This window comes from Thalassophryne amazonica, chromosome 8, assembly GCF_902500255.1.
Source record: "Thalassophryne amazonica chromosome 8, fThaAma1.1, whole genome shotgun sequence".
Classification (NCBI taxonomy): Eukaryota; Metazoa; Chordata; class Actinopteri; order Batrachoidiformes; family Batrachoididae; genus Thalassophryne; species Thalassophryne amazonica.
In genome coordinates, this window is record NC_047110.1 from 65,530,934 (window position 1) to 65,551,595 (window position 20,662).

Sequence of the window (20,662 nt, forward strand, 5' to 3'; positions counted from 1 at the left end):
AACAGATTAGAAATTAGAAACAAAGGCATTGATGGCGTTTGTAATGATGTTGTAGTGATGACAATTTCACCTTGCAGCTGCAGCGGAGGTCATACGCAGCGCGCTGCGGAGGAGGACCGTTCCGGCTGGATGTGACGTGACCCGCTTCAAATTCACCCTGGACCATGATCAGATTTTTTTTCAAATGCTGTTTTGAAACCGTGAGAATATTTAGAACACAGTCAGATTGCAGTTGGAGTCTACCTCGACTACTGTACGACTTTTCACCTCAAATGTTTTGAACATGAGCTAAACATTCGGGCCGGCCACACTAATTTGCCCGACTGTTTCGAATGCACTTTGACACTTCCTAAATGGGGGTCAAATTTCCATTCAGGTGGCATTCGGGTTGATTCAGTCTCTAGTGTGAAGCTCGGCAGTAGACAGCACGTGCTCTACCTTCAGGCTGGCCATGTGACTGCCCAACTGTTTAGACTGCTCTCAGAACGTTTTTGACTGCACCTCGACACTTCCTGAATGTGGGTCGAATTTCCATTTGTATGGCATTCAGGCTGGTGTGACCTGGTGTGACGGGAGTATTATTCTTACTACATTCTGACAGCATTTTGGAATTCATAATGTGTTCCGCCTGCATTTGACCTGTGTTCGGGGCTATTATGCACAGCATGTGCAGGAATCACTCAAGGCGGGTCCGGGCACAATCCGAGTATTCGGACGGCATTCTTGTGCATTTCTTGTTCTCTCCCAAATGTGGCATGAATTGTGTTTTTGTTCCCATTCGGCCTGATTCGGCTTCATTTATGCTCATTCATGCTAAGTAGGAAGGGGGCTTAAGATATACAATATTTTATAAGCTGTTGCTTCAATGGCAACAGATTTTACTTGCTGATATACCTTTGCTGGGAGGCTGTGTGAATGTGCATGGGGGAAAATGTCTTGCACTTCTCAGTGCATGTGCAAGTCATGTGGCAGGGCCACATAAGTTTCAGTTCATGCTTCAGCATCTATTTTGTTGATATTCTGAAGTCACATAAACAGCTCTGGTCTCATTTACCTTTTCTGCACCTGCACTGATAGCAAAAGCTGTTTCAACAGATATACTTTTTTGGTGGTCAGTGGAGTGAAACCAAGTGTTATTGTGTCAACAAAAGAGTTCTGCTGATTTTGAACACTGTGGGTTTTAGCAAAGCCTAAGTGTATTCTGCTTTGCCTACAATGTTGTGTAGTATGAGACCATCATGATGAAGTCTCATTTCATGTTCATTCTTGGTGGGCTGAGAGAACACATGATACAGTTCTCAAAAGTTGCAAAATTATTATTAGCGGTGGTGGGCACAGCTAACCAAAAAGTTAGCTTCGATAACCGTTAATCCGTTAACTGAAAAGTTAACTTTTATAAAGCTAAACTGATAAACCCTAGTATTGACTCCAGTACATAAGCCAGTGCTTCTGTTCCAGATCAGCCTTCTCTCAGCAAAAGAGACCTGGTAACCAGAGAGAAAGGAAGGGGAGCCAAAAAAAAAAGATTTATTTTCACAGCCATACAGACTTGCAGACGTATCACAGGAGTCATGTACAGCAAGACAGTTTTGACTTATGGTTAAAATTTTAAGCAAACTAATTCCAGGCAAGTTATTGAAATTAATGTCATGTCTGTCATTTTACAAAGTGAAAATATTAGCTGTATGTTTTAGTTTTAAAGTAATGCACTAATTTTTGAAGGTTTTAGCATTTACAGGCACACGTCATCAGTGGTTATATGTAAAAACCAACAATCAGGTTACTGTAACGTCTGTGTTGGTTTTTACAAATAAATCTGTATTTGTAAATATGTCATTTTTTTCTTTTGTAAAAAAAGGCAATTTGAAAACTGAAAATTCTGTTAAGTGATTCAGCACTTTTAATGAATGTGTGGCAGTTGGTATTCACACTGCCATCTACTGGATGGCAGTAGATGGCCATCCAGTAGATGGCAGTGGTCGCTGCTAAATTCTTGTTTTTAACAGTAGACTACTGAAACTTTCAGAAATTATGCAACATGACTAGTACATCATGTTAATCAGTTGGGATTATTTTTTTTAACTGAAAAGAAACATTGAGGTCATAAATTTGCTTTCACCATATAAATATCTAATTGGAGCATTCACCATGCTTTTGCCCCGTAAAAGCAACATGACACTTAACTAAACTGACTAAACAATTGAATTACAAAAACAATAAATCAATAACATTGACAACACTGTTAAACTAACATGAACCACAATAACAACATCTAAAACCTCAAAACCCTGAACTCCCATGGTACATTGCAGCACAACGTCCATTGTTCACTGTTGTTAGGTAATATCACTAATTTCTCCAAAAATATTAAATTTGTCAACTTTATGTTTTCACATCACTCATCCTTGACCCAAAATACATAAGCGTACCAAACTGTTTATGTCAGGTCTCCCCAGTTTCTCCATGAATCAAAGCCATACACATGCATGCACACACAGAGGCCACTTGGCTATTATAATGTAGATGCTGTTCTTGTGTTAAAAATGCCTCTGAGTAATCCTTAATAACACAGTGGACATGTTTTTTTTGTTGTAATAATATATCAGGTGTATGGTGTGTTCAGGGTCACAACTGTTTTTGCTCTGAGGTTATTTTCAGTGCATCACAGTCGCCATGCTTTTGTACTCAGCAGGTCTGTTGTCATATTTGTAGCCGGAGAACACAGCGGGGTCTGTTTGGGCAGGTGCTACCATGGTTTCTGAGTCCTGGCTAAGTGCATTTTTCAAACCCACTTTTGTATGTTTTTTATTCTCTTTAGAATCTTGTGCACATAGAAAAGCTCATTGTACATAGATTTCACCAGGTCCTTTATACTTGCTTATGTTATTCTGGGTTTTTTTTTTTGTTTTGTTTTGTTTTAAGAATTGGTTGAGCTGCAGTGGCCTTGTTGGGAAATGTGAAAGCCACTTGATCCTCTCCGCCTCCCCCTTTTCTTTTGACTGAATTGGTCCTGCTGTTAGGCCTCGCACAGAGCAGAATCAGAGCAGATATGTGTGGAGATACAAACTGCCACTGATTCAGCTGAAAAGTAGCAAATTTTGTATAAACTACTTTGAATCGCTGATTTTTGGAAAAATGAAACAAAAATTCTAAATGGGCAAAGTTCAAGCCTGTTTCGGTTGGTTTATTGTAAATAATACATTGTTTCGAGTATAGCTGGTAATCCTTTTGCAGGACTGGTTTAGTGGTATTGTGTGTTCAACAAATGTGAATTTAGAGTGTGGCTGCATCTGTATGTTAAGCATAGATAAACCTGTTGTAAGTTGTTTTTCCAATTGATTATGTATTAGTATGTATAGTTATCCAATCCTTAAATTATTTTTTTTAAATGCATTATGCTTTCAGGGCATCAGCAGTCACATAATTAAATATTTAAGTTGAAAGTCAAGGAGGTGCTGTGGACAACAAATACTTATTAGGCCTACTTGATTTCAAAATAAATATATTTGGAGGGGTTCAGTTGCATAAAATGCCACTTTATGTGAACTCATCTATATTTATAATTGACAGATGCCGACAAACGTATCAAAGTGGCTCAGCCAGTGGTGGAGATGGATGGAGATGAGATGACCAGGATTATCTGGGAGTTCATTAAAGAGAAGGTGAGGTGGTGGTGTCTTCCAGAGGAGGGCATGCCCGTGCTGTCTGTCTTGACTATTTTTATATCAGACTGGCACGTGGATGTGAGTGAGGAAGATTATTTGTAGGGCGGCAGAAAGACTGTACAGGGTGGGGGAGGGTTAGTACTGACGTTTCCTACAGGCTTTGACTGATTTCCTGTGCAGAAGGCAGATGTTGCATTGACTCGGAAATGTGCAAGAAGCACGAGATAAAATTTTGGCTTGAGTTTTTTGAAAACTGACATTTGAGTTGCATTATTCGATTAATAAACATGTAGACTACATTAATCACAGTCTTGAAAATTATGACATTTTATTAAATCTACATTTTAAATATACATACATTTTCAACTGGCTTTTTTATTAATCTATTTTAAAACTTCCGCTAAGAATCATAAGTGTTTTTTTAGAAAGGCTCCATTCATCTGTCAAGGCATGTTTGCTCACACAACTTAAAAATGTATGCACTTTCTGATTCAGAAACGTTTAAATTCATAGCTTTTTAAAATTCTTCTTGCTATTTAAAGTCCACAACAAAAAATAATATGTTAGCCTGTAAATTGAAAAATATGCCACTGACTGCGGTGTATCGCAGCTTGTCTTGTTGGCCTAATTGTCATACCCGAGAAAGACAACCCTCCATCAGAGTCAGACAGATCTGCAGTTTTGCAGCTATATTCTAGAATTTTTGACATTTTGGCTTCCATCTCTGAAGGTGTGCTTAATTCAGAAATAAGGCATCATTTTTTTTTTTCCACAAAGAGACAAAAGCAAACCCTTCCTCTACTTCCTGCACATTAAACCATAAGCTGAACAAGCAAACCACATGTAACATACAAATCGTTGTGCAACTTTTTTTTTTTTTTCGTCTCTACAACCTACTGTTACCAGGCTGAGAGCAACTATGTGGTTGGCTATGCACTCCACAGTTTAGGCTTCATTAAACTTGGCTGACCCTAGAGCAGGGGTGGGCATTTATTTTTTGCGAAGGGCCAAATGAGAAACAGAAAATATTATGAAGGGTCAGTGTCCCTCTAAAAATTGGTCCGCCCTTCCTTTACTGTGCATGCGTCATTAGCCGCGATTCATGGATTATCACCCCGTTTCTGCTTAAAACTGCACTCCAGTCATCATGTATCTCAGCGACAGATTTCTGAAGCTTTTGTACAACAATTATTTCCATATAAATTCAGCATTATTTCATCATAAAAGACAGAGGAAGTGATCAGAGCGCAGTGGCTACACGAGCTGCTAGCTGATGTGTTCACTGCGTGTCGGTCATTTCAAAGAGTCACAGAGTTTTGCCTTGTTTCTGCTCAAAAAATGGCCTCATTTCTGCTTAAAACTGACTTTAGAATGATTTAAGAGGTCATCTGATGGTTAATAATCACATAATTTCCTTCACCAAACACAATCAAATGGATTCAACATGTAGATCCACCTTGGATTTGCTGTGACGATTCCAAGTGAAAAAAAACAAGGGAGCAGCTGAAGGAATTTACTATAAAATAAACTCGCCCTTAATTTCCTTCTTGTTAAAAGAGCTGTCCTTGTACTTTCAAATAAGTCCAAATAAGGTTTCTTCCAAATAGGAAAAAAAATAGTCCATCTTCATTCAAAAGTGTGGCCTCCCAGTAAAAAGAAAAAAAAAGATCTTGGTAATCTTATTCTGGTGGTTCCAACCCCCCTCCTGGAAAACCATAATAATAATAACCTTTATTCAACCATATAAAATCCCACTGAGATTGAGACCTCTTTTACAAGGATGACCTAACCAAGAAAGGCAGTAGCACACGTCATAATAGACAGGTTAACATAATCGCAAGAATATTAATAACAAATAAAATACAATCATCTTGGTTATTGTGAGTTGTAACAATGTGTGGGAGAAAAACAAATTCGAATTTAAAGACATGGGAGTTGTGCAAAAGAATTCCATTTGCGTCCCTACATACGTGAGATTACGTATGTAGGGGCGCGAGTTAACCCTGATGTCTTATATCTTGAATGTCTGACAGTCTTCGTAAAACAACCCAAATCAAACTTAAGCAATGAATGTGGATTTGGTTAGCAGACATGCTTGCTTTCACAAGATCCACACTCACTCATCACATTTTTGAAATGAAGCTGATGGGATACAATATTTTGAACTCTGATTATTCTTCTTTCATTCTGATTTCTCACACATCAAATTTAAATGTCATCATGTATTGGTTTAGTGTAAGTATTTTACTATTTATCAATTCTGAACCAGTCTACTCATGAAGAAAGTACAAGTCTCAAAGGAACTCAGACTGAACACGGCTTTTTAAAAAGTAAAGCAGTGTACTGTTGTCACTAGAGCAGGTATAAATATGACTTCTTCTTTGTGTGTGTGTGGATTTTTTGTCATCTTCTAGCTCATTCTGTCCAATGTTGATGTGGAATTGAAGTATTTTGACTTGGGACTGCCCTACCGTGACCAGACTGATGACCAAGTCACCATTGACTCTGCTCTCGCTACCAAGAAGCACCATGTGGCAGTTAAATGTGCTACCATCACACCCGATGAAGCAAGAGTGGAAGGTCTTTAACAACTTTTGCTGGACTATTGTATCCAGTGTAGGGATTAAAGTTTTCTGTCGCTAAGATGGATTTCGGTCAATTGGGCTGCAAAAACGCAGGCTTCGCTTTGATGCCATCCTGATGAAAAATCAAGTCTGGATTCAAGATATAAAATTTACTGGGTTCAAAACGTTCAAAAATCGCTTTTTAGAATAACATCTGTGTTTTGTGTTTTTGTGTTTGTTTTTTTCTGTCTCCTGGCAGCGAGTCCCTGTGTCTGAGCAAAGAGCACAGTTTTACAAACACATTTTTAGACTTTTCTTTCAGAGTCAGCTCTGAGTGTCTCTGTGAGTGTCCTTGCTGTGTTTAAACTGAAAACAGCTGCAGACCCACAAAGCATTAACAACAAACACTAACGCTTTTTTCCCCAAAATGCACCTAAAATCTCTTTCTGAGGATGACATAACATAAAATGCACTCATAAAACCTTCCTACCTCTCAATCAGTTTGCGCTTTCCAAATAAATACACAAATTCTTGATTGTTCCTGTTATGTCACATTATAAAAGTTTTTGCAGTGCACAACTGATTACACCCGCAATTCATGGAGGAAATTGTACACCTTACCTTTGGTTTGAAGGTTATACAAAGAAGAGCTGGTTGAGGGACAGCGTCTTCAGAAGATCCATTTTAAAAATCCAGAAAAAAGCATAATCCTAAAAAAATTGCATAAAGACACGATGGAGAATTTTAAAACTGTCACGCATATCGACATCATTGCATGGCATGACGTTACAGAGCTGCAGAAGCATAAATCAGGGTTTAGGATTGTAGGGGTACCACTCCATGCACAGCGGATCTAGAAAAAAAGAGTGACTCAGCCAAATGTAATCTTTTTAATGCACATAATGCCCACTGCTTATTTAAGGCAGGAGTTGATTTTTTTCAGAGGAAATTTTTGACCTTGTCATTAAATGAGGCAGTTCCCGATTCAGGATTCCCTGTAGATTGTTTGGTGCCTCCTCACTGTAATTAATCTGTTACAGACATATGACTGATTTTGTCCGTTTTATACATATAATGGATTTTGTCCATTTTATGCATATAATGGATTTTGGTTATAACGGACAAAATGCGTTGGTCCACCTAAATACATTGTATGCAAGTTTTATTGTAATTACCTTTGAGACAAGATTCCAGATGCATTTTCCAGTACACAATGCACACAAGACAACCTGCAGCTATAGATAATTTCTCTGTGATTCTGGGGACGATGACAGAATGGTTTCATCTGCCAAGTTATGAGAGCAAATGTGTCATTAGCTACAAAATGATATGGCACAGGCTTTATTTGATGTAGCATGAACTCGAGCTCGACAAAGCGGGGATGCATTGGCACAGCAAATTGCGTGGCAGTGCGGGGATAAAATTCTTGCAAGTGTCAAGGTGGCTTAACTCTGCATTTTCCCCAAAAAACAAAACAAAAAGATACTGCCACAATGTTTTCAATGAGTTCAGTGTATATTTAAAAAAAGAAAACAAGGAAACAGGAAGCTTAAACTGAGCTATTCAAGTGTAGTTTGTAATTAATTCACGTTTTTCAAGGTAGCCAGAGAAATTGTGTTTTAAGTTGGACTGACGCAAAATATTTTACAGTGCATGTTTCTAGTATAAAGTTTGTGCTTACGTTTAGAGTTTGGCCTGAAGAAGATGTGGAAAAGCCCCAATGGAACAATTAGAAACATTCTGGGTGGCACCGTCTTCCGTGAGCCAATCATTTGCAAGAACATTCCCAGGCTCGTTCCAGGCTGGACTCAGCCCATCACCATTGGCAGGCACGCCTTTGGTGATCAGGTGAGTGCCGTTGCAACACTGAGCCATCAACTACAGTATATGCAATATAAAGGTTTAAAATAAAACACATAGCACCAAGACTTAATTGGTGACCATCTTGAGCAAGTTAAAAACTTTTACAATGTTTTAAAAGTTAATGAAGTTCACTGCCTTTCTCCTGCAGTACAGAGCAACAGATTTTGTTGTGGATCAACCCGGCAAATTCAAGATTATCTTTTCCCCTACTGATGGGAGTGCAAACAAGGAATGGGAGGTGTTTGACTTCCCTGCTGGTGGCTGTGGGATGGGCATGTATAACACAGATGAGGTAAGCATGCAATTGTTTTTTCTTTATCACTTTTAAGTTTGTTCCACCAAAAATAAAGTCCAACTGATAAAATGTGGCACATTTTGGATAATCAGATTTTGTGTGTGTGTGTGTGTTCATTATTATTATTATTATTTTTATTTTTATTTTTTTTAGTTTTTTCTTTTTAGTAATTGTCACTTCAGAAATATTTTTGTATATGTGAGATGCTTAAATTTTAATTTATCTTTGCTATAACTTTAAATGTTTGTTCTTACCACTGTCCTGTTTGCACAGCAGTTGTGTTTGCACAGCAATCTCCTGTATTACTATGAAATTATTACAACATTTGCACTTAAAAAACCTGACAGAGCTGTTTCATTCTGCTTAAGATGCTTCTCGAGATTAGTCATGGTTGCTGAATAACTGCTACATAAGGCACTTTGCTACCGTTTGTTTGCCTTCAGCTGAGTTTGTTTGGTTTTGCCACATGAGAGGTCACACTAAATGACTTTCAACTTGTTGAGGGGAGGGTTGTTAACCCTGGATGACTGATAAAATATACAGCAGCTTTAAGCTTTCTGGTTCCTTTTTTCTCCACAGTCTATTACAGGTTTTGCACATAGCTGCTTCCAGTATGCCATTACCAAGAAGTGGCCGCTGTACATGAGCACCAAGAACACCATTCTTAAAGCCTATGATGGCAGATTTAAAGACATTTTCCAGGATATCTTTGAAAAGTGAGTCATATTATTTATTTGATGGGTCTTCGCTTGTGCCTGCACAAGCACTTCCCGGTTGTTCTTTCACAAAGATTAAAAGCAGGAGTCGCCCTTTATTGTGCCATGTGTGTTTGCCACAGGCACTACAAGCCAGAGTTTGACAAATTGAAGATCTGGTACGAGCACAGGCTTATTGATGACATGGTTGCCCAAGTGCTGAAGTCCTCTGGAGCTTTTGTGTGGGCTTGTAAGAACTATGATGGAGATGTTCAGTCTGATATCCTTGCTCAGGGTGAGATATTTTTAAGCAACACTTCTGTTGTCATCTTGAAGCATACCAGCCTGTGGAAAGCTTTTGTATTTTTCAGCACACCAGATTTCTTTATATTGTAGTTTTGAAGTGATGTGTGTTGTGTTGACTCTTTCAGGTTTTGGTTCTTTGGGTCTGATGACATCAGTGCTTGTGTGCCCTGATGGTAAGACTATTGAGGCTGAGGCTGCCCACGGCACTGTGACCAGGCACTATCGCGAACACCAGAAGGTCAGTAGCTATCACTTTTTATCAGTAGTGGAAAAATGTTTCAACAGAGCAATAAAGTGAGATATGATGAAGACAAATGGGCTAATAAACTGTGACGTTATACTGCCACCTTGTGGGGATAATTAAGATTGCTTTAGATGCACCCAGAATCTTGATAATGTTTAATATCTTTATTACTGTGCTTGGTAAATATGTCAAAAAAAAAGAAGCTAAAATGCTGTAATTTAACATTTATTCTACCTTTAGGGAAGGCCAACTAGCACCAATCCAATTGCCAGCATTTTTGCTTGGACTAGAGGCCTGGAGCATCGTGGGAAACTTGATGGCAGCTCTGACCTCATGAAGTATGAGATGTGTAGTACTGTAATTTTGTCTCTGAAGATGCTGACACAGTCATTAAATGTTGATTTTCTAAATCTGTTTTTCATATGCAGGTTCTGTCAGACCCTTGAGAAGGTCTGTGTTCAAACTGTTGAGAGCGGCACGATGACCAAGGACCTGGCAGGCTGCATCCATGGACTGGCCAAGTGAGTGCGCTGATTTTGGTGTTGTAGGTTTGCAGTACTTTTGTTCATGTAGGCTTAAGTTCTTTGTACGATCTGAGATTCAAAGAACATGAATGTAGTCTATATGCCTTATTCATATTATTATTATGTAAGTATATCTGGGTGCTGCTGCCAGGAGTTTTGCCAGCTTGGCTTTTTCACAGTTTCCAAAAAAAGTACTAAAATTTTCAACAGATGTACTGGTCCGTGTTGAGAATATTGTGTCGTGGCATTTCAGTAACACAGTTTTTTCAAGTACATAATTTAATATATCTTCAGAAACGAATACAAAAGCATAATTTTTTTAAATCATAAAAACAGTTAATATAATGTACAACAACAACAAAAAAAACAATAACATCAAAATGCTTTTGTATAGTGAAAAAATAGACCTAAAATGCATACTGGAATTATTGGCATCACTTTGATGAATTTATTTATTTATTTATTTATTTTTTTTCATTCAAACAAACAAAAACAAGATTCATATGTGCTTAATTGTCAGAGTTCTTGTGACCTGAATTAACAAATAAATATTTTTGTTTTTGTTTTTTTCCATTACAGTGTTTTACACCATCAGAAGAAATTATCAAAAACAATGGTAAAAATCAGTTTGCAGAGACATTTTAGAGCAAAATACATTATTTTACCAAGTATCACAACACACCATTTGAGGCAAAGGACTATTGTTCCAATCGTTTTCCCCAACGTGTTGGTCAACCAAGGAAAAGACATTTTGCCTTGGAGCATAATTTTGAAAGAACATGACTTTTATGCAAAGCGACCAAGATAAGCAAAACTTTGGGGAATGGTCGTACACAGACTGAAGTCCTTTGTAGGATTTATTACAATTTTTATGGGTTCTGGGTTTTTTGGTGGGAGTCACCCTGTACTTTGCCTCATTTCAGTCTCTCTGGCTAACTGCTCCAGTGGTACAGAAGGATTCTTCAGAAAAACCTAATACCAAAGACATACATTCATTACCTTAGGTCACTTACAACTTTACAAGACTGGATGTACCAGGATCTTAATGCTTTAGAACTTTATTCTCCTGCAGTGGTGTCTGTATCGCCAGAAACCTCTGTCCAGTGATCAGATAACTACAACAGCTCTTCCAAGGGTCACTCTGTGTGAGACCCAATGGTCCCAGCGACAAGAATATGTGAATTTTTTCACAAGTTTACTCACTCAACTTCACGAGTGATACAATCACGACATCCATTAAATTCACAAAGGACAGTCAACCTTTCCTCACCGACACAGGTGCTGAAGCTGCTGGAATCCATGACCCTACCCAACCCTATCATATCCCTGATGAACACCAGAATTAATCATAAAGAATTCAGAGACTCTGCTCCCATTCCACTTAGTACTTATATATAGGTTGACTAAGATGTCCAGCAACTTGTGGGGCATCACACAGGTAGCTAGTGTACCATAGCAACTGCCACTCCCTCAGTACAACAACTGAAAGAGTTACCAGACCAAGTGTGCTGTGTTCCACTTCTATGTCTACGGATATCGGACAACGCTGCCACTACTTTGTGTAATTTTCCTAGCTCTTGTGACAGCTATGGAAGCTGGTCATCCTTGCTAATAAAGAATGGTCCAGATGTCCATCCCCATGAGTCACCTATGTTTTGGGCCTGCGCCCTACTGTCCACTGGTGAGGATCAAAACAGCTTTCCCCTTCATGATTCATGCTGCCCTCCAATGGAAGCAGCAGCAGAATTACTCCCACAGAGTATGGAAACAAGATTTTGTTTTCTACTACTTAGCTTTGTTAAGTGTGTAAAGATGGATAGAGTGCAGTGATGCTAGTAACCTCCCAAAAAAGGAGCTATATGCTAGCTGGAGCACCACCTACAGTCCTGAATGAAGGTCATGCCTACAACTGCATAGTACGAGTAAGTTCCTCTGGCATCTCCCTTGTTTCCCTCTGGGTCGCCACAGCAGATCTGAGGTAGATTTACATGCTAATTAGACACAAGCTTTACAACAGATGCTCTTCCAGACAACTCCACAGTACATGTAGAATGGAGCACCCATGCTGTCTGCCCACCACTGCATAAGATCTAAAAATTAAAATTTAGATGAAATCCTTTAGAAGTTGTGCTCTTCAAGGGACAACAGAATATTTTTGTGTAAATTCAGCTATTTTATTTGGTTTAATAATATGAGATGTTGAGGGGGTACCTGGGGTATTGCAGATGGAAATTAGCCATTGGGCCACAGTTTTCTTGTGCAATAAATACATTTTAAAAATTAGCCTATATTCGTGTAGAGGAATTTTTGTGCAGTGATTCTGCACAAAAATAAGGGCCCCTTCACTCATGGCACGAATTAGTATGAATCAGGGCCAATCACAGCAAAATAGCCGGAATGAGTGAAGCACCACAACATCGAGCCAACGTTGGGAGTGACACGTGGTCAGGCAGGTGTGAATGATCCCGCTGCAATGGTTTCGTGTGCGCAAACACAGTGCAAGCAACGTGTTGCACCACATCGCGCTGCTGCTGTGGAGAAACAAAATGAAACACACACACCATATAAAACACTGCAATTTCCAATATTCAATCCCTTTTATTGAGCGGACAGTACAAGTATGATGCCTCTGTGCTTCTGTATATGACCCATGGTCATGAAATTACATGAATGAAGCAGTGTGCTTTCATTATGTCTTATGTCCAGCCAGCTATATAAATAATTATTACAATCACCAGACACTGATAGATGAGATATTGGTGTATAATTAGTGAAAATCACTGGGTTGATATAAATAATAAATAAAAGGGGACCCAATACAGAACCCAGTTGTTAAATAAAAAATAAATGCCACGCGCGGGATTCAAAACCTGCAATTTACAAAAGCTCTGATTAACAGACGGAAATGTTACCATTGTGCTACAATCGCTGTCTTATAACAGGAGCGTAAAATGCCTAAAATCAACAAGGATATAAACGTATTTTTAAAAAAAGAGGAATTAGATGATGTATAGAAGAGGAAGTTTTCATCATCTTTCATTACGGCGAAAAAAGCGCAGTAATAACTGACAAAATGGCGTTTGTTACAGCATATTTTTGGTGATACATGACTAAAAGTGCCATATTTGTCACACTGTTGGCTTGTCATTGTCCTGCGGCACGCCTCTCACGGGGCACATGTGTCGGGCCAGGCCCGCGCACGTCTGGCCCAACACGCGTGTCCTGTGAGCGGCGTGCCGCAGCACAGACGCCGCATCATGTGGAACAGAGCTCACATGGGTGACATGACATTCAGATCGCCCGCTGCGTGTTCACATGATCTGATGGTCCGTTTCACCTATCACAGCCTGTCAGTGTGCTCAATTGCTGCAGCCCATTGCAAAAGCGATATATGTTTTTATGTATTTCCATGTGAGGACAGAAAGCAGACACATGCGCGTCATGATGGACAATAGTAAGGTCATGTCCTTCAGAACACGGTACATGTTCCCCAGCTGGGACGTCCAAGGCTGGAGATCTCAACAGCTGCTGCTGTTGGCGGCCACCCCCCGTCTGTCCGTTCAGCGCACAGACCAACGTGTCTCTATCTGTTTCTGTGTTATATGATCATTCATTTTAGTTATTTGGCATGTAATTGTGTATGTAGTTATTGTCATCATCGTCATCATCATCATGGTCTCTGTGTTTTTAATGAGACACATCGTGTGCACTGAGCCGTCATTTCCAGCTGTCAGTGAGTCTCTGGCTGGTGGTCAGCTGAGAGGCACCTCGCCGTGATGTGTGCACTCAGACATGGCTGGCCACTCCCCATCTGTACATACATATTAGCATTTCATACAAGTGTGCTCCTCCCTGCACACCACGTGTTGGGGGGGGGGAGCGCGAGACACCCGTGATACACACGCATGCCACATGTGTTGTTGGGGAGCCGACACTCTGACACGCCACACTCGTGGGGGCACTTAGACAAATTTCACAACCAGCACAAAAGTGCCCGCGCGCTCTCTATTTTCGTGCTGACAATGTGAGTGGCACCACATTTTCTAAGTGTCCATCGAACGGTGTTGGCTGTTTGTGTGTCACCTGGAATTTGGCCGACACCTGCCGTGAGAGGGGTCAAATGGGCTCTCTCAGGGCACGCTCTCTCTTTTAGCCACTGATGTGGGCAAATAATTGTAGTGGCAGGTGTATGAGGCGTTAGAAACGGCTCCGATTTTTCACGAATGGCATGCAATTCCTCCTTCGTACGCTAGTCGGCTTCAATCATGTAATGTGTGAAGGGGCCCTAAAAATAAATAGCACCATGTGTGAAAAAAAATTAAATCTGACAAATACATTGCAGGGAGGACTCACGATAAGGCAGAATAATTCCTGCACAGCCTTGGTAGAGCTTTTTTCTATTTTCTTGTCAGATGCTTTTCTGCACACCTGGTGCTCTGGGCTATTGGTTGCTGTGGCTCACCTGTTGCATGCCAACCTGGTCTCACAGCAAGTCGTGATTCAGCAGCACAAAATATACATTAATCTATTGGTTCATGATATTATGACGAAAGCGCCTCATTTTTGTCACGGCAGCACAAATTCATTCTAATTCATTCTGTGATGGCTGCACGAAATTAAAAGTGAAGCGGGGGGGGGGTATGGTTAGGGTGGGGGGAAGAATAAGATTGGGTTATGGTTAAGGTTACAGTTGGGGGTAGGAGTTGGGTTAGGAATAGTGAGTTTAAAAAAAATCCATCACGAAAATTTGACTCATTTCGTCACAGGAGCACGAAAAAAAAACGTGAGCCTGGGCTGTGCATGCATAGACCACAGTGCTTAGCGATTTTTTTTTTTTTTTTTTAACATATGTTTATTAATTTTTTCTTTTTACACAAACACAAAACAAAAACAAATATATAACAACAACACCCCAGCTCAAAATCAAAAAAGCCAAACTCATAAAAAATAAATAAATGAAAAATACAGTTTATAAAAAAGAGAAAAAAGAGTGCTTAGCGACCTCTGTTCTGATTTGGTCCGATTTAAATAACTGCTACGGATTGCACGTGTTCTCAGCCACCTATGGAGATCTGTAATCCATAGATACATAGCATGTTTTTATGTCATATTGTGCATATTTAATGTGTGTAACCCATCCTGCTATTTAAAGGAGTACACACAAGAACGCATTCCTCTGCCAATGTGCAGCGGAATGCCCTTCAGCCATTTTAACCCCATCTGCCCCACCTCCACAGTAAAGCAACAACCTTGTTTAAATGGAACTAGAACCTTGATGTAGCCAGTCACTAATATGATTAAGCAAAACAGATTGCTGTTTATTGTACATTAGTCTTTTGACAAAAATGTCCTGGATCTGTGCTGAAGTGCAGTGGTTCTTAATTGGCCTGTACCCTCTTCTCAGGTTTTGTGCAAATCATTTGAAAATGTTTAAGCAATCTTGCTGGCAAACAGTTTGCTAAACAAACTGGGTTATTAATGAATTGAACAAACAAAAAGTTTCATCTTGTTAAATACTGGATTATATGTCACACCAGAGTAACAGCCACATCTGTCAAAAAATGTCATGCAGAGGAAAAAACAAGTCGCATCGTGCAAGTCAGCTTTACTTTTAGATTGTGATGCTACTGCTTCAGGCAACAAGAAGGCCTGCTGGTATATTTGTAACACAAAAACCATGTTAGCAAGCAGAAGCTAACAGGCTAATGAATGTTATTGTACGAGGCAAATAGAACTTATACTAAACTGCTTCTTGTCACCATTGAACAGAAAAATCTCATTAGAAGTGCCTGGATGCACGGACTGCTTCAGTGTGGAGCTAACCTTGTGCACTTTTACCTCACTCACTCATCTTCAACCACTTATTCCAATCAAGGGTCATGAAAGGGCTAGATCTTATCCCAGCAGTCATAAGACGTGAGGCGAGGTACACCCTGGACAGCATGTCAATCTGTTGCAGGGCCACTTTTACCTCACTAAATGTAAATAAACTTTTTTCAACAACCAAGTATGCAGTTACTCTTAAACTTAATCTTCCCCCTCCGTTGTCGCTGTCTCACAAAGTGCAGTTGAGTGCCAAGTAGGGGTTTGTTCTCTAAGACCCAGCCACTCCTTCTTATTCAGATCAGTGTACAGAAGCAGTGTAGCCATTTTGAAATCCAAAAATTGCTGCTTTGGGTGTCACCATGTTGACAGCAGTTACTCTGTCTGTGTCATGGCCAGAACCATATTAGGATAAATAGATGGAGCTTGGACAAGACCCTGTGGGTCTTAGGTTGGCCGAATGAGGCCCAAACACTCCCACATCTTAAGCATTACCATACAAGCTTACAAGCTAACTTTGATTTGGGTTTTTATTAAATCATTTGGGATGCTGGCCAGTGTTTCTCATAACATGTTGCTTTGTTGTGGGCATTAACAACTATGACCAATGTATTTCCTCATTGGATTAACTGGGCCATCAAGTGGATTAACTGGGCCATCAAGCCAATGATAGCTGCTAAAATTGCTATCGCCATTAGCATACAAAATTAAATAAGATGATAATTTCACTCTAAGGAAATACTGGACCACAAACATCTTCTCAACTGCTAGTAGCCTAAACTAGCCCATTGTAAACCACTGCTCATTCAGTTAATGTACAAAGTGAAAAATAAGCCATTGCCCTTTAGAAGTCAAGAATTTTTTTTCGGAGAGAGAAGGAATATGTATTTTAAGGGGCTTGTATCATTTAAAATTGCTGGCGCTTGGACGACCAGGAAAGGCTTCTTTGTCTCTATTTGTGCACCCAAAAAATGGAATAATCTAACTGAGGAACTCAAACGATGTCCAAATATTAACCGGTTTAAATATCCATATAAAGAAATGGTATTCTCTGGATATGTATCTAATGAAGTAAGTTGAGTATTGTGTTTTATGTGTCCCTAGACTACAAATGTATATTGTTGATAACGTTCGGATTGTGTCCTTTAAGTTAGAATGATTAATGTGACTGAAAAAGGGGAGTGGGAATAAATAAGTTTTACTCCCCACCCCCACCCCTCCACTCCTATTCGGACTGGATTGGATTGGATTGGATGGACTGGATGTGTAAACCAGACATGTAGGTGCAATGGTATTGTTGGAATGTTGTTGTATGCATTATGTCCGAATAAACTATTCATGCATTCATTCAAACTAAGCCAACTTAAAACATCTTAAACTAAAGAATTATACTGAAAAAAAATCACTCCCTGTATAGTTGTTATGGAGGGGAAAACTAGCCATTGAGAGCAAAACCATTTTTTGTACCATGCTGTAAGCAGGTTTATTTCTCCTTTAAAGGTTGACATTTTAATCTGGGAACCTGGGGTCTCATGTACAAAGCGTGCGTATGCACAAAAACCTGGTGTACGCCCGTCTCCACGTCCACGTGCAAATGTATCAGAAGTGACTTGAGCGTGGAAATGTGGGGTGCATCACGCAAAAATCCTGGCTGGCGTTCGCACATTTCTACAGCTATTGTGCCAACGCTGACGTGTACAGTTGACGCAGGGGACCATTAATAGTGTGAAAACAAGAAGTCACCAGAGTGATGTGCACTTCACATCAGTGTGCACATCGCACTGATGAAAATTTAACACACCCACCTGTTTGCAATTACATGTGTGGATATAAAAGTACGCGCAAAGTGATGCGTAAAATGGCACTAACAGTGGCTGATTTAGCATTAGAGGATCTTGCAAATCGTGCAATCTGGCATGACCGTATATTCGGGGAATGCAAAGGATTTACTTCCAAATGAGGATAATTGGCTCATAACCTGATTTCAATTACCAAGGCAACTGTTACTGGAGATGCACACAGAACTGCTGTCAGCCCAGAGTGCAATACAATGTGGACCCAGGGGGTGTCTGTGTGCACACACGTGCTGACCACGCTGGGTGTCCAGGCATCAACGTGAGCTGGGTGATCCTTCAGGAGTGTGCCAGTCAACCTTGCACTGAGCCATGCTAGCTGTGTGGAATGCAATCATCTGAATGTTATCCAGATACATTCCAACATTATAGCACATTTTGCAGCGAGAGCCGGTTTCTCAAATGTAATCTGAGCTATTAACTGCACACATTTTGCTATAAAGGCACCATCACATGATGAGTTTGTTTCTGTTAATAGGAAACATTTTCATTCCATCAGTGTTCAAATCATATGTCATGTGCATCAGGCAGCTGGCACGGCGAGCCATGGGGGGGCTGCTTGGGTTAAAATAGTTTATTCGTGTAATTGTTCCGAATGAAAACCAGTGCGGATATGTGCGCATTCAAATATGTTTTTATTATTATTAATGCCTTTTTAAATTTTTGCTTGACGGTGAGCTGCAGAGCTTCTTAACAGGCTTCCTGTGTTCAGTATTTGTCAATAAAAGCGTGTGTAAATTGTGCATGTCACACTGTCATTAGAGACGAGCCACACCTATTTAACGTCAGTGTGTGTACACACTGTTCTGTGTCGGCCTCACACACACTCTCTGTAGCTCCCACAAACATTTTTCCAGTTTCATGATTAATCCGTTTAACAGCACACTGAATAAACTTTCCCTGCATGTCTCCACATAATTTCCACTCATCTATAGTATAATTTCTTTACTGTGTTCATGTTGTCTGATGTGACATCGTGGGGAATCCCTGCTCCTAGGGCCTATTTACATAAAATTGCATATTTAAATGGGGCGTGGCTAGGGAGGAGTTTGGTTCCACACTCAATTCCATGTTCAGTGGGATGTACAAATGGAACGTGCATGAATTCATGCCTACGCACACTTTCATGCGTCTGAATAATTTTGCGCTTACGCCAGATTCAGGGTTTTGGCGTAAACCAACTTTTAGTAGAAAGTCCACATTAGTCTTTGTACATGAGGCCCCTGCTCCTTTTTGGAGCCAGCCTCAAGTTGCCAGTCAAGAAACTGCAACCTTCTTACTGTTGTGCTTTTATAGTTTTGGACTGGCGAAGCTTATTGGGTGATTCTATGGTAACGGAATTACAATCGCAGCACATTTTTAATGGGGAGATAAAATATGGCCAGATTTTCCCGTCGACCTAATTCCGTTACCATAGAATCACCCTATTGCTTTTGGTTGACATGCCACCTTGTGGCCGTAGGTGATAATGCAGTATATTTTTGAAATACAAGTCGCGGGACCAGCTGCCAAGTAACACATAAAAGTGCAACTTATATTCCGGAAAACAAGTAATAAAAAGGTGGTTATTGATTATGTTGTTGAGGATGGTGCATTTAGTGATTGTTTGTAAAAGTGAGGTGTTTTCTGACTGTCTTGTTTTGACTTCTCAGTGTCAAGCTGAATGAACACTACGTCAATACTACAGACTTCCTTGACGCCATCAAGACAAATCTGGATAAAGCTCTTGGCAAGTGAAGGACTTGAAAGAACAGATGTAGTGTAACTATTCTGTTTTTGTACCTCATTTTTAACTTAAAGGTCAAGAAAACATTTCATATGAAGGAAGAATGAAGTACTGTGTACAGAATAATGTAGTATTCTATTAGGCTATTAAATGTTTGAGAGCTGTTCTTCCATCCACCACCTCATTTACTTCATGTCCCATTATTTACAGGGTTTAATTCTTATGTGAAGTACTGTATTCAGTGTGTAAAGCATTTGAGGACTGAAGCCTGTCAGACCTTCTTGCAAATAAACCCACTGTTTGACCTTCCTTCAGTATTTTTGTTGAAATCAAGCAAAACATCAGCCATTTTAACAGTAAATAAATTTATTATTTTACAGTATTGTCTGGTACACAACATTTTACATACATTTCTATCCACATTATCTCATCACTAATGTCTAACACAGAAAGGCATTTAAGTTGTCACACTTCCCCTTTTTGTTTCATCACTAAAACTGTGATGGAATGAACACAAATGCAGAACTCACAATAATGAGCATTTCATTTTAAATGCACTATACCAACAATGCAAATGAATACCTTGCTTTCAGGCTACAAGTTTGAAAAGCTAAACACTGGGAAACTGAATATATTGAGCATTTCCCAAATCATTTTCTGCAAGGTCTGTGGCCCTGTCACATGTTGGGAGGTTGTCGTTCATCACTTGAGACCAGTGTACAGTATGATGGATGGCACACTCTCACAGACACACTGGGGCACTTAATATTTCTGTCCAACTTTTTGGGACTATTCTTGTTGAAATTCATCCTTTAAAACAACTGCCATAGCAAATGCATGGTTTGCATTGCTTTTGAAAAATGCTGCAATCTGAAGGCCTAGATGGGGGAACTCGTGAGACTTTTTGGAATAAGAACCACAGTGTCCCGTGTTTAGTATTTTGAAGCAATCTACAGATGGGTGGAAAGTGAGCCTAAATGGAGTTTCATGAGGTCTGAGGTTGAACCCCAAGAAATCCAATGTCCCAGCTCAACACAAAAGAATGAAAGGTGAGATTTGATCCAGGTCTTTGGTAAACGGATCCACTATTTTAAGTGTATTTAA

General features: G+C 39.8%; 1 protein-coding gene across 1 annotated transcript in view; it reads left to right on the forward strand.

The window, feature by feature from the left end:
- idh2 (isocitrate dehydrogenase (NADP(+)) 2) overlaps window positions 1–19,867 on the forward strand; it is a 32,356-nt gene extending 12,489 nt beyond the window's left edge. The window contains exons 2-11 of the mRNA XM_034176529.1: window positions 3,571–3,662; window positions 6,080–6,245; window positions 7,917–8,077; window positions 8,241–8,384; window positions 8,967–9,103; window positions 9,226–9,377; window positions 9,514–9,626; window positions 9,873–9,970; window positions 10,061–10,153; window positions 19,485–19,867. Of these exons, the coding sequence (XP_034032420.1) occupies window positions 3,571–3,662; window positions 6,080–6,245; window positions 7,917–8,077; window positions 8,241–8,384; window positions 8,967–9,103; window positions 9,226–9,377; window positions 9,514–9,626; window positions 9,873–9,970; window positions 10,061–10,153; window positions 19,485–19,569 (1,241 nt within the window). The 3' untranslated portion in view covers window positions 19,570–19,867. The remainder of the gene's footprint in view (window positions 1–3,570; window positions 3,663–6,079; window positions 6,246–7,916; window positions 8,078–8,240; window positions 8,385–8,966; window positions 9,104–9,225; window positions 9,378–9,513; window positions 9,627–9,872; window positions 9,971–10,060; window positions 10,154–19,484) is intronic.
- The last annotated feature ends 795 nt before the right edge of the window (window positions 19,868–20,662 follow it).